This window comes from Cnephaeus nilssonii (genome assembly GCF_951640355.1).
Source record: "Cnephaeus nilssonii genome assembly, chromosome: 7".
NCBI classification, from domain to species: Eukaryota; Metazoa; Chordata; class Mammalia; order Chiroptera; family Vespertilionidae; genus Cnephaeus; species Cnephaeus nilssonii.
In genome coordinates this window covers 69,022,554-69,037,671 of record NC_137078.1, presented here as the reverse complement: position 1 = coordinate 69,037,671, position 15,118 = coordinate 69,022,554, and the positions used below count along the sequence as shown (strand labels likewise).

At 37.4% G+C, this 15,118-nt stretch overlaps 1 protein-coding gene across 1 annotated transcript in view; it reads left to right on the top strand.

The window, feature by feature from the left end:
- Positions 1 to 15,118, top strand: part of FAF1 (Fas associated factor 1) — a 354,542-nt gene that overhangs the window by 304,595 nt on the left and 34,829 nt on the right. Inside the window, exons 16-17 of the mRNA XM_079776926.1 lie at positions 13,687 to 13,767; positions 14,832 to 14,909. Of these exons, the coding sequence (XP_079633052.1) occupies positions 13,687 to 13,767; positions 14,832 to 14,909 (159 nt within the window). The remainder of the gene's footprint in view (positions 1 to 13,686; positions 13,768 to 14,831; positions 14,910 to 15,118) is intronic.

Sequence of the window (15,118 nt, the reverse complement as noted above, 5' to 3'; positions counted from 1 at the left end):
TTCAGAAGACTAAGAGATGAGAGTAGGCTAGAGCAATCTGAAGGGAGCTATGGTTTGGAGTAGGCCCTGGTCACTGGAAGAGTCTTTGATTAAGAGTATCTCATTGTCTCATAAGAGTCAACTAAAAGTTAATGATTAAGAGCTTATGATGAAAACAACAAGAAAGCCCACTGCATGGGAGAACATATTTGCCAATGTTATCTCCGATAAGGGTTTAATCTCCAACATTTACAGGGAACTCATACAACTTAACAAAAGGAAGATAATCCAATCAAAAATGGGCAAAGGACCTAAATAGACACTTTTTGAAAGAGGACATTCAGAAAGCCAAGAGACATATGAAAACATGCTCAAAGTCACTAGTCATCAGAGAGATGCAAATGAAAACAATGAGGTACCATCTCACTCCTGTCAGAATGGCTATCATCAACAAATCAACAAACGACAAGTGCTGTAGAGGATTCTGAGAAAAAGGAACCCTTGTGCAATGCTGGTGGGAATGCAGACTGGTGCAGCCACTGTGGAAAACAGTATGGCGTTTCCTCAAAAAATTAAAAATGGAACTGCCATTTGGCCCAGTAATACCACTTCTAGGAATATATCCCAAGAAAACAGAAACACCAATCAGAAAGGATATATTCACCCCTATGTTCACAGCAGCACAATTTACAATAGCTAAGATTTGGAAACAGCCTAAGTGCCCATCAGCAGATGAGTGGATTAGAAAACTGTGGTACATCTACACAATGAATACTACGCAGCTGTAAAAAAGAAGGAATTCTTACCATTTGCAACAGCATGGATGGAACTGGAGAGCATTATGCTAAGTGAAATAAGCCAGTCAGAGAAAGATAAATACCACATAATCTCACTCATTTGTGGAATATAAAGAACATTATAAACTGTTGAACAAAAATTGATAGAGGCAAAGAAACATCGAACATACTGTCAAACTACAACGGGAAGGTAGGGGAGGGTTGTGGGGTAAGAGATCAACCAAAGGACTTGTATGCATGCATATAAGCACAACCAATAGACACAAGACACTGGGGGGGGGGGGGGGTGTGAGGGCAAGTGCCAGGGGGTAGGGAAGGCCGGGAGGAGGTCAATGGGCCGGGGGGGGGGGGGGGAGACATATGTACTACTATTTGTAATACCTTAAACAATAAATTTTTAAAAAAAAAGAGCTTATGATGTTATATTGCCTGAATTCAAATCCTAGCTCTGCTACTTAACAGCTGTATAACCTTAATATCTTTGTGCCTCACTTTCTTCAATTAGTATTTATTCAATAGGATTAAATTACAGTTGACACAGGTAAGTGCTTAGATTGGTGTCTAGCATCTAGTAAGTACTTATGAAGTATTTTCAATAATAATAATATAAACTGAGTTTGGGAGAATGAGTAGGAAGTAATCATTCGGATTAAAGAGGAAGTGCATTGAAAAAGTGTGGAAATGTGATAGCATATAGATGTAAAAGACTTGGGACATGTGGGCAATGAGAAGTAATTCAATAAGGCAAGAAGGAGGTGTTGGTAGAGGGAAGGGAGGAGAGAAGAGGCTGAAAATATGCATTAGAGCCACATCTTGAAGGTACTTCTATGCTCTGATATAGAGTTTAAACCTTAAACTGTGAGTAGCCATCACTTCTTTTAAGCAGGAAATGACATGATTAGATTTGTAATTTAGGAATTAATTCTGTTGACTATACTACTTGCCCATCACTTTGTTCTTATCTTTATGATAGTTGCTGTAATTTATCTCTTATTTGTTTTCTGTTTGAGGTACAGTGCTTTTCGAAGTGTGGTCCATTTACCACAAATTTACAAAATATAGATTTTTGAGCTTCCATCCTAGAATTACTGAGTCAGAATCTGCAGATGGCCTAGATAATCTGTTTTCACAAATTTCCTATATAACAAGTGTTTCCTATGTATCTTAAAATGTGAGAACCATTTGTTTAGTGAAAAAGACATAGGCTTTCTAAATAGATAGGCCTAAATATAAAACCTGATCCAGTTCCTGACAAGCTATACACTACAGGCAAATTATGTAGCCTCAAGTTCAAGTTTCAGTTTCCCCTTATGTCAAATGGAAATAATAATATCCTATTGCAATATTGTGAAAATGAAAAGAAGCAGCATATGTAAAATGACTGATCCATAATAGAACCTCATACATATTTCCTTCCTTTCCAAGCTTATACATTTATCGCCTACATCTAGTGAGAAAAGAAAACTATGTCATACTTATCTTATTGTTTCCAGTTTCTAACACAAAGCCTAACATAGAATAGGTATGCATAAATGTTTTATAAATGTGTAAATGAATGAATTTATGGGGAGGGACCAGAATTTGTGAGACCTATTATAAGACTAATGCTATATAGTCTTAAGCAGGAGTTGGCAAGGGTCTGAACCAGAGGCATCATGCTTGGAAAAAAAAAAAAGTGGAGGTTTTATCCGAGGTTAACAGGCAATAAGATTTTCTCTGGACTGGTATAGCCATAATATAAACTCTCACAAGCTAGCCTACTTCCTCTAAAGCAGACACTGAGACGGTAGTCCATCGTGTGAAACTGCCACTAAAGAAATTAGCAAACCAGTCTTAAATCCAGCTTTTCAACTCACTCCACATACCACTGCTATCCAGATGAAAAAGAATCTTTTCTAAACATCTCCACCGGAAATTCCAGAGACTTACATCCTAGCTAAGCAAGATAGTCTCAGGACTTGGAAGTTACTTGCTACATGTGAATTCATCTGTCTGTTTTTATAGTCCTACAATGGACCAACTTGAAATTTCTCTGTTTAAAACTTTTGATATAACTAGAATTTAAAATATAACCAGTTAGTCTAGCACTTAGGCTCAATCTTTGATATAGTAGGTATCAAACCTATTTTTTCAGGTTTTGTAACCTGAAAGAATGTTCAGTGTTACGTTTGCCATAATCCTTATTTGACTGTTTTTGAATAGTTCATTAATGATTTCACAGGCAAATCAGTTTAATAGATATAAACTTATAATGCAAATACCTGTGGAGTCAAATACTCACCCACTGTTCAATTTCTAAGGATCTACAAAGTATCAAGCACTGCTTGGGACTCAGGATACAGAGTTAACAAGGAAAAGTTTCTTCATTTTTGCTTAGGATCTGAAAAAAGAAGTAACCATGTGAATAGATAATGACAACTCTACAGGATAATACAAGGCTAGAGGTACAGATCCATTCCTTACCATCTTGCTCTTCTCTATGGAGAGTCCATTGGTAATGAAATAACCTCAACCTATATTTGTTTTTCCTATTCAGTTCTTGCAACCAGTGAAAATAGTATGTTCCTTGCAGCAAATGGAAACTGTTTATTGAGTAAAATCATTCCATGACTATCTCCTACACTGATTCAAGGACTATATAGTGTTTGGAAGGAAGAAAATTTAGAAGGGGAAAAACACAATGAGCATGCTTGTTGAAGAGAAGTGAAATGGTGGAAAACTCTAGATGAGGTACCAGGTAACCTGCCTTCTCACAAGCTGTGTGACCATGGGAAAATCATTTTAACTTTCTGAGTCTTGGTGTCCTCCTCTCTAAGTGGGGATAAAAGTCCTTTTCTGCCCAACTTAATTATTGTATCACATGTGAAACTGCTTTGTAAACTTTGAAATGTAAGACCTTAACCCTTTGCACTCGCTTGCTTTTTTCTCAAGCTGCTACCGATGCTAATTGTGTCGAGTCACACTCGACATCCGAGTGCAAAAGGTTAAAGGATTAAAAGTCTTAGATAAAAATATAGGTAGGGGGCTATTCATTAATACTACATTTTCCTTTGTGAATACTTAGTTAATGGTAGCTTTGATTAACAAGAAAACGAGCTTTTTACAGAATGCCGTAGTGATAAATTAGGCCTAGGACCATGAAATTCATTGTTACCATTGAGTGGATGAGGCCTTCTAAGTCATTCCTGATCTCATTAACAAAATAATTATTTCAGTCTGGAACCTTAGTACATTTTAAAGCACAGTTCTACCATGTGTTCCTCTATTTAATTCTGGGTCCCCCAAAAGTATAGCAAACTTAGGGGCTTGCCCTGGACTCTCATACTAAAGAGCCTTCCTCCAATTAGCCCCCACAACCTGCAACTTAGAATTTGATTAAAGGTAGATGAATTACTTTGGAATAAGCAGAGTAGGTTCACCAAATAAACAGAAAGAGAGAGAAAGAGATACCTTTTTGAAATTTGATACTTCAGAAAAATCAAAGTAGTCATGAGAAAAATCAGAATTTTGTCAGACTTCTGAGACTTATTTTAATGAAATTGCATTTCATTACTTTTCTTCTAAATTACATATGGTGCATAATATGTGCTTAGGACCTCTAATGTTCTTACTTTTGGCCCTGGGACACCTCTCAGAGCTCTGGTACATAAACAGTGATTTGGGTGGAGTACAGCAGTCAATCAGGGAACAATGGGAAGATGCTTCCTATAATTGTTCATACCTTCCTCTGCTTCCCCTCCTCTACCAATGCCAATTTACCTCCAGAAAAGTGCTGCTATTAATGAGTGGTGATTTGCCCCAGGCCCTCCCAGGCAGTTTTTAGAAGAAATCCAGAGAAATTCAACTCTTTGGCCTGCGGTTACACATCTAGTTATTAGAAGGAAGAGGACTAATATTATTAGGATGATGATGATGGTGATGATGATTAGGATAAAATTTATCAAATACCTACTGCAGCCCCATATGCTATGCTAGGTGATATGTATTCATCATTTCATTTCATCCTTCCAATAATCCAGCAAGAAAGTATTTTTTCTATTTTAGAGATAAAATTGATCAGTGATGAAAGAGGTGAAGAAACTTCAAGGACACAAAAAGTAACTGGCAGACCTAGAATTCAAACCAGGTCTGTCTGTGTTTGAAGCTCATGACCTTTCCCTGTAGTGTTCTGCTATCAGGTTGGAAAGAAGACGAGAATCCAAGTTGTTTGGCTAGAAGATGAATGTCCTGGCTGCAGTATACCACGGAGCCAATGCTATCAGGCAAAACTTCTTTTGAATGCCAATTTTAACACATCTTTTCAAGCTTTTCATTTATACTTCAAGTACAGAAAAATCCAAATATTCATCTTCTTTCTTTCTGAAGAGAGCTTTGTTGTTACTTAGTTCTTGCTCTGTAGTTGTTAAGATAGTGGCTCATGTGACTTCCTTCTGTAATTTGATACTTGGGGTTTTTTTAGGAGAAATTCACATAGCCTAAAATTAATCATTTTTAAATGTACAATTCAGTGGCATTTTATACATTCCTAATGTTGTGCAAATGTTACCTCTATCTAGGTGATACGTGTTCGTCACCCACATACCCATTAAGCAGTCAACCCTTGCCCCCTGCCAGGCCCTGGCAACCACTATTCTGCTTTCTGTCTCTCTGGATTTGCCTAGTCTACATATTTCATACAATATGTGACTTTGTGCCTGGCCTCTTTCACTTGGATTCCTCCACATTGTAGCATATATCAGTACTTCCTTATTTTTTATGGTGGAAAAAATACCATTGTGTGGTTATACCACATGTTGATTATCCATTCATCTGTTGATGGACATTGGATTTTTTTCACCTTTCAGCTATTTTGAATAATGATGCAGTGAACATTCATATATAAGTATCTGTTTGAGTCCCTGTTTTCAGTTCTTTTGAGTATATACCTAGAAGTAGATTTCTAGGTCCTGTGGTAATTCTGTGTAACTTTTTGAGGAACCACCAACTGTTTTTACATCACTTACATTCTATATTATTTACATTTCAACCAGCAATGTACAAGGTTTCTAATTTCTCTACATCCTTGCCAGCACTAATTCTCTCTCTTCCTCTCTCTCTCTCTCTCTCTCTCTCTCTCTCTCTCTCTCTCTCTCTCCCTCTCTCTCTCTAATAATAGGTATCCTAATGAATATAAGATGGCATCTCATTGTGGTTTTGAATTGCATTTCACTAATGATTTCCTTAATGACTGCTGAGCATCTGTTGATGTGCTTGTTGGCCATTGGTATATCTTCTTTGGAGAAATGTCTTCTTCTGATACTTCAAAAAAATTAAAGTAGCAAGGTTATCAGAATATCCTATAGCCTGAGAAATTTTTAGAAATAAAATCTTAAATATCTGAACTCCAATTCTATTCCAGTTAGATCATCAAGTGGAGATTTTCCTCCAAGAATTTTGTAGTTTTAACTCTTAATTTTTAGGTCTTTGATCCATTTTGAGTTGATTCATTAAATATGGTATAAAGTGAGTATAAAAGAACTTCATTCTTTTGCCTCTGGATACCCAGCTTTCCCAGCACCATTTGTTGAAAACACTATCCTTTCTTCAGCCTTGTCAAAAATCATTTTACCATATATGTGAGAGTTTATTTCTGGGCTCTCTGTTCTATTGCATAGGTCTAGATATCTGTCCTTGTGTTAGTACCTTAATGTTTTGATTACCATAACTTTATAGTACATTTGGGGATCAGGATATGTGCATCCTCCAACTTTGTTCTTTTTCAAGATTATTTTTGGCTATTTGGAGTCCCTTGAATTTTCATATGAATTTTAGAGTGGGTTTTTCTGTTTCTTAAATGTCAATGGGGTAGACTCAGTTGTTTCTTAGAGAGATTTAAATAGTAACAAAATAATGTCTATTAATTTACCTAAACTCCCATTTACAGTTCTCTTTATTCCTTTGTAGATCCAGATTTCCATCTGGTATTCTTTTCTTTATATCTGAAAGACTTCCTTTAATTCTTTCATTTTTTATTTTATTTTTTTTTAATATTGATTTCAGAGAGGGAGAGGGAGAGAGAGATTGAAACATCAATGATGAGAGAGAATCATTGATTGACTGACTCTTTCATGCCCCCTGCTGGGGATCCAGCCCCAACTCAGGGATGTGCTCTGACTGAGAATCAAACTGTGACCTCCTGGTTCATAGGTTGACAATCAGCCACTGAGCCAGGCCATTCAGGCCATTTAATTTTTACTATAGTATACATGCTTGCAATTAATTCTCTTCACTTTTGTATATCTGAGAAAGTCTTGATTTCACCTTCAATTTTCAAAGATATTTTACTAAGTATAGAATTCTAAGTTGACAAGCTTTTTCTTTCAGTGTTTTAAAGATGTTGCTCCACTGTCTTCTGATATTTCAATTTTATATCCTGCAACCTTTATATGCTGCAACAGTTTCTGATGAGAAATCTGCTCTTATTTTATTCTCCTGTACATATTATGTCTTGTCCTTTCTCTGACGGCTTTTAAGATTTTTCTTTTTGTTATTAATTTTATGTAATTTTGTTATGATGTGCCTTAGGTGTAGCTTTATATGTTTCTTTTGCCTGGTATTCATTTAGATTCTTGGAACTGTGGCTTTATAGTTTTAATCAAATTTGAAAAACTTTGGCCATTATTTTTAAAAATAAGCTTTCTCCCCTTCACCCTATTTCCAGATTCCAATTACACTTATATTAGATTGCTGAAAGTTATCTCACAGATAACATTTCCAACTCCCTACCTTGCTTGGGACCAAAAGAAAATCTTCTGGTTCTAATTGGGCCTCTAGGTTACCAAGATGTATAATCTACCTTAACAGGTTCCATAGTACCTCATCATTTACAGCTCTAATTTTCAGTTTCCTCTTTATTTCTAGTACCTAGGAGTTTCTCTTTGTTTCTTTCTTACATACTGAGTAATACTTTTTTAATATTTTTTCTGTGTTTTATCTATTCTTTCCATTTCTGTTGAAAGAATTTCAGGTTATCTTGATCCATATCTCTTTAGGGATATATACCAGGGCCATTTCCCTGTTTACAAGGTCCTATTTATTAAGGGCAAAGAGCAAGAGTGTACATTCTAACCTGGTAATTCAGAAGAACATATAAATGCCATATATATATATGTATGTGTGTATTTGTGTATGCATTTGGTGAGAATTTGAAACAAGCCTAACCACCATAGGCTACTTCAATTTGGTAATTCAGAACTTCGCAATAGTCTTTTAGGAATTAACTGATGATTACTAATTTTTTTTTTATGATTACTACTTTTAAACACTACTGAGGAGTAACAAGTTACACTAAATTTCATTTCTGGTTAAGTGCCTCATTTAGGGATGATTTGATAGCTTATAAAATGTTGTCACTTTTTTTAATGAGTTGTAGTAAAATCTGATTCAGTGGCTACTTTTTCAGAGATACAGAACTATACTGAACCATGTAGTGTGGCAGCATGAGGGTAGAGAGAAAAACATAGGCTATTGGGGAAGAAAAGACTAGGTTTGAGTTCTAATTCTAGCACTCTTAACAAGTCATATAATACTCACAATCTATACTAATAAAATGGTGATATGCTAATTAGACCTGGTCAACTGGACATCTTCCGGACATCCGACTTCCTTTCAGACAGTTAGGGGGCGACCAGGCTGGCAGGGGGGCAGTTAAGGGGCGACCAGGCAGGCAGGTGAGCAGTTAGGAGCCAGCAGTCCCAGATTGCAAGAGGGATGTCCAACTGCCGGATTAGGCCCCATCCCTGTGGGGTCCGAAATTCATGCATGCGAAGGGGGGGGGTCCTCAGCCCAGCCTGCACCCTCTTCAATCCAGGACCCCTTGGGGGATGTCCGACTGCCAGTTTAGGCCGGGCTGAGGGACCCCCCCCCCACCCCCACCCCGTGCATGAATTTCATGCCTCTAGTAAGAAATATACTCACATAGACTGGCTGGTATGGCTCAGTGGTTGAGCATCAACCTATGAACCAGTTTGATTCCTGGTCAGGGAACATGCCCAGGTCTTGGGCTTGATCTCCATTAAGGGGGCATGCAGGAGGCAGCCCATCAATGATTCTCGTCATTGATGTTTCTCTCTCCCTTCCTCTCTGAAATAAATAAAAATATTTTTTTAAAAAAGAAATATACTCACATAAAAATTGCTAATCTGCAGAATACTCGTAACTTCAGATGTGTAACTGTTGAGCACTGATAATTCCACTATTTCATCTATCAAATATGTAATGAATGCCTGTCGTGTAAAATAGTATTCTAGATGTTATAGGAGAATACAGAATTCTTCCCTATGGGATCTTACAGCTCAGGGAGGGAGCAGTAAGTTAAATATACAAACAAGTGAGTACAAAGCTGTATAAGAGCAGTGACAGTTATGCTACAGATGAAAAGCTCCAGTGGAGGCTGTTAGTTCCAAGCAGTCCAGCTTCTCACTTTAGTGTGACAAAGGGTGTTTTTATATCAGGCAGCCAACCCAGAGCCCAGGCAGCGCCTGAGACCCATTCCTGAACCTGATTATCCACCTGTTCTACCTCTACATAATCAACATGTATTTCTAGTCACTTTGTCTGATGTGTCCTCTCAAATTTAGCAAGAGGATCCTTCACAAGGACGTTCTTTGTAGGACACAGGAGAAGTTCCAGGAGGCACATCTACAAGTTATGGGAACACAGTTAGACATGAAATCTTAATCCCAACACCTGGGGTTTCTTAAAAATCTAATCATGTAGAATAATGCAGGGAAATTATCCAAGCAGTGTTCTCTAAATCCAAAAATTAGAGATGACTGTGAGCAGGACAGTTGGAGAGACAAGACAGAAAAGAAGAGCCCTGGCTGATTTGGCTCAGTGGATAGAATATCGGCCCAAGGACTGAAGGGTCCTGGGTTCAATTCCGGCTAAGGGCATATACCTCGGTTGCAGGCTGGATCCTGGCCCTGGTCAGGGAGCATGCAAAAGGCAACCAATCGATGTGTCTCTCTCACATCGATGTTTTTCTCTCTCTCTCTCTGTCTCTCACCTCCCTTCCACTCTTTCTAAAAATCAATGGAAAAATATCCTTGGGTGAGGATTAAGCAAAAACAAAACAAAAGACAGAAAAGAAAAAATAATAGCCATTCACAAGCAACTACCAACACATAAGAAACTATAAATATAAGTTTAGGAAAATTCATCCTGAGCCAGCCCTTGTGTCTGGGATGATCAGAGAGGCAAGGGTAAAAGCATTGGATTATAGGGAAAGGAGGGGCAGGGTAGGAAGCTGTCAGGAGACCTGGATTCAAGTATAAACCCTGCCACTGACTAACAGGTAGTCTTGTGTAAAACACTTGCCCTCATATGGTTTCATTTTCTTCATCTATATAGTGGCTCTTTGGACACGTTGGTCTGTTATATTTCTGAAGGTAAATGAAAAGTTGGTAGGATTTTTAGTGTAAAGCTGATGGAGCAGGAAGTCTTCCAGGTGGAGAGAGCCACATTATTTAAGGAACAAAAGGAAAATAATGTAAAACTTGAACACTGGGCTCTTCTCAATAAATCATTTGATTCCATAAAACAATGATGAAGGTGGTCCAAGCACGGTTATCCATGTCTTCTCCTATTAAACTATTAATAGCCCTGCGCACAAATCCATGCGCCAGTAGCTCTCTGCGGGCCTGGCCGCGCCATGCCCGCTGCCCAGAGGCTGTCCGCGGCGCAGAGGCCCATCCGCGGCCGGGCGCGGAACGCTTGCCGCGGTGACGAAGCAAGCATTCTGCCAGGCCGCTCACGCTGCCCGCTCTCAGCGGCCGCCCCCCCAGGACTGGGAAACTCCGGCGGGGCTGAGAGGACTGGGCACCGCCATCTTGTGGCTATGGGTGCCACCATCTTTGTGACGGAGTGATGGTTAATTTTCATATTACCCTTTTATTAGATAGGATGGCCTGCTTATATAGCCCCAGTGCTAATGTGATGCCTAGTATAAAATTGGTGCTTATTGAATATTTGTGAGCGGGAAGGGAGGGAAGATAAATGGAAGGGAATTAGGGGAGAAGGGAAGGAAGCAAGTTAGCCGGTTCAGGAAGTCCCTTCTCAGTAGGTACCACAGTTTGTGGCAGGGATCCCTGTATTTAATGTTCTTTCATATCTGCAAGTCTGTTTTAAAACAGAGCTGTTTACTTAGAATGCTTTTATTATAAACTGTATTTGTGCTCAAAGAGCTCCAACTATGGTAGCTTTTGGAAGGTTCCTTTGTTGCGTGTACATAGTGTCATAACAAGTCATTTCTGCCCGGCCAGTCAATGTCATGGACTCAGATGGGGCTGCTTTGTGGATGAGCTATATCTTTTTCCTCCTTAATTTTTACTGCAGACAATAAATATTTTATGCCTGGAAAGAACTCATTTATTCAACAGGTGCTTATTAAACACCTCAAAAAAGTCTAGGCACTGTGTGAAATACTTGGAATGCAGGGGTGTATGATATAGACACGGTCCCTGCCTTTGTGATGCTTTCAGTGTCATGGGAGAATCTCACATTAAATAAAAAATTATATTATAATTAATGCAATTGTGATAAATGTTTTAAAGGGAATGTACAGAATATTATGAGAAAAATGTGCATTAATTTGGAGGAGTGGGATCAGGAAAGGAAAGTAAAATTAAAATTTTAAAGATCTTAAATATTTTATTATTTGAAATATACAGTGAGTGGCCAGATTATTATGATCTCTGAACGCATAATAATCTGGCCACTCAGTGTATATCCTATATAATAAGAAACTAATATGAAAATTGTCCCCTCAACCAGGAGTTCGACCAGCAGGCAGGCTGGCAAGCCGCCCATGTCCCCTTACCCAGGCCAGGCTGGCCGGACCCCACCCATGCACGAATTCATGCACCGGGCCTCTAATATATATATATATGTAAATACACACACACACACACACACACACACACACACACACACACACACACACACACATATATCTATATATACATACACTGAGTGGCCGGATTATTATGCATTCAGAGATCATAATAATCTGGCCACTCAGTGTAAAAGGATAAGATTACCCCCATAAGTTGTTGATTATATTAGGTATATCTAAATTTGGAAAGATAAACTTGTCCACAGAAGTATAGAATCATTAGAAATTCAGTCCTTTAATAAATGACTGAAAAGGAAGACATTATTTACCCAAGAACACACAGCTTGCTTCTGGCAGGGCTAGAACTTGAACAGAGGTCTGCTAATCCTCCCATTACCTCTCTTCAGTGATTTAAAAAAAGAAGATATTATATATCAAATATAGATTAGCCATAGCCAAAAGAATGATTAAGTAACCATTCTGTACAAACTTGTATATTGAGTGGGGGAAGGAGTTTAGAGAGTAATAAGTTAGGCAAATGCAAATATAAAAATATATACAAAATAGGTCCTATCAGGCTTATTGTACCTGGTCATAGTAAAGCCGTAGCGTATAAACCAAAGTGGGAACTACCCAGTTGAATTAGTTAAGATACATTTTAAGGGATATGTTTCTATTTCTTCAAAATATAAATACTGATGACTAAGTACAAGTTTCCAAGTAGAAGTTTTTAAAACCCATTTTATTCATGTGTAATATTATATGACATGTAAATTATTTTGACTGCCTTGCAGCCTCTGTGGTCTCTCAGTTAGGTTAATCATTGTTCCTTATATTTTGTTCCAACATATATTTTCCCTAGCATACTTTTTCATTATGGATAGTATAGCATTTAGCTTCAACATTTAAGTCTTCTTATTTTTTTACTTGAAAGATTTGGAATTAATGCAATATTACTATTCATACCAGAGATTGTGAAATTGATTGAATCATTGAAACTATAAGGTGTATGAAACTTCAGGGAGAAGTTCAGACTCGAATTAGAAAGAGCACCTAAGACAGTGCTGAACATATACTCAACCTGGAGTGAGCATATAATGAATAAGGGGAGACAAAAAGTTACAAAGTATTAAGTTAAACCATATGAAATTCCACTTTTAACATCAAAATAGCTAAACATTTGTGACTTTGTGATTCAGCCTATTAAACAAAAAGATCAAAAAGGTCATCTATAGTCTGATGTCAACAGATGTGAGTATTTATTAAATTTAAGTACATGTATATTGACTATACTCTAGAATTTAATAAATGAGGAGTTCTGACAGTTGAATTAACTTTTAATTTTGTATGAAATTGCAATTTAAATGTAGGCAGTTGGCAAAATTATTTCAGAAACTAAAAATATTCTAAAAGATCTAGAGAACTTCTCAGTTATTCACACTTCATGATTGTGAAGGTATTGAGGAAATACTTATTTGATAACCAAGCTTTAGTGGTGTGGTATGGACTGAAGTTAACTAGGGTATTTTGCTTTCAGACTCTCCCTATGCTGACCAGGGTATTACTGCCAGTCCTTTATTTCTCTCCCAGTCCTTAGTCCCAATGCTGACACTCTCCAAGTTTATCTTAGAAAAATCAGGTGGAAAACAAAGGGAACTAATCATTGTAAAAATGAACTGTCAGGTGCTTTACTAGACAGTTTATATATTATTGCATTTAATTTTCACAACAACCCTATGTGACAAATATTATTTTTATTTTATAGCTGAAAAAACTGAGACCTAGAAAGGTTAAATAACTTGTCCAAGGTCACACACAGTTTGTTAGTGGTAGAGAGCTAGTCTTCAAACATTCTTATTTTCACTATATACCATGCTACTCATCTTATTGTTTGCTTATTTATATTTTATGCATCTTAAAAGTGTCTTGTTTACTTATAATAAATTCACACATGAGTAAAACAAGGAGATTGCCATTTTTTTTCTTTTAAAAATGTAATATGGTAATACACATTTAAATCTTTTTCTTTCTTTTAAGGATGAACGTGAAGCGAGAGAAAATGTGAAGAGAGAACAAGATGAGGCCTATCGCCTTTCACTTGAGGCTGACAGAGCAAAGGTAGGTTTGGTCAAGGGACTTCTGGGATAAAGAACTCAAACCTAAATATTTTTTTCATTACTTAAGTGCCAGCCCTTTTATCACTTTGATCCCAAAAAAATGTTGGGTTTGCAATGGAGAAAGCTAGATTCAATTAACAGAAAGAACATAATTTTACCCCTGGGGCCTTAAAGTATGGTATGGTTAATTTTGACAAGATAAAGTTTGTTGAGAATCATAAAAATGAAAACAAAATGGGCATATTATCTGTTTTGTTTTATTTTTAGTGAGTCTAGGGTATAACCTAACAATTTTTTAAAAAGCTTTCAGGTGATTCTAATATGCAGGGCCGAGAACCACTGATTTATTTAATGCTTTTTGAGCACCTGCTTCTGTACTGGGCATCGAAGGAGGGTAAAATGAATGAGCCACAGTTTCCGCCCTCAAAAATGTGATAAAGAGTAGATTAAGTCAAGAGCACAGATAGCTGTAACACTTAGGCAAGGATTCTAAATGTCATAAGGGAAGCACTAAGTTCTGTGAGAATTCAGTGAACAGGAGTTCAATAGAAAGGTTTTCGGTGTTTTTTTGTTTTGTTTTGTTTTTTAGCTTTTCTGAAAAGCCAAGAAGTGAGAATGGACTGGGGAGGGATCCATAGAAGAGGCTGTATATGTGAACTGGATGAAGAGGGTTGGGAGAGAAAAAGTAATATTTGCTAACAGCAAAGGGTGCGTGGTAGAGGCTGACATGAATAAAGCCTGATATTTGGGTAAAGGAAACATAGCCAAAAAGACTAGAAAGGAAGACGAGACAACAGTTTTAATGAATGCGACACTACTCAGAGCTACCTAGGTATTTGAATAGGAGCCCAACATGAACAGAGAGCTATGTTTTGCTGATGCTTTCATTTTTATTCTTATTCCAGAGAGAAATACTTCTATTACCACAGTGCACCTCTGGGTCATGCTGGGACTTAGCTCTATTTTTTTTTCTTCTTTTTCTTTTCTTTCTTTCCTCTCCTTTTTTTTTTTTTTTTTTTTTTAAGTGTTTATTGAGTGCTGGCTCCCTTTCTCTTTTATCAACAGAGGGAAGCTCATGAGAGAGAGATGGCAGAACAGTCTCGTTTGGAGCAGATTCGAAAAGAACAAGAAGAGGAACGTGAGGTATGGCACAATTTGAAAATGTTATTCAAAAGCTAGGTTTGTGTCCTCTGCATTTGTTACTGAGGCTGTTAATAGTTCTTAGAACTTCTTTCCACATTTCCCAGACTCATTTTAGTATGGAAGATCTTATCCTTTCCTAATCTATTGTATAGAACGCTTCGAAAACTTGATCTTAGACTAGATTCATAGGTTTCTATTCCTTTCCCTTC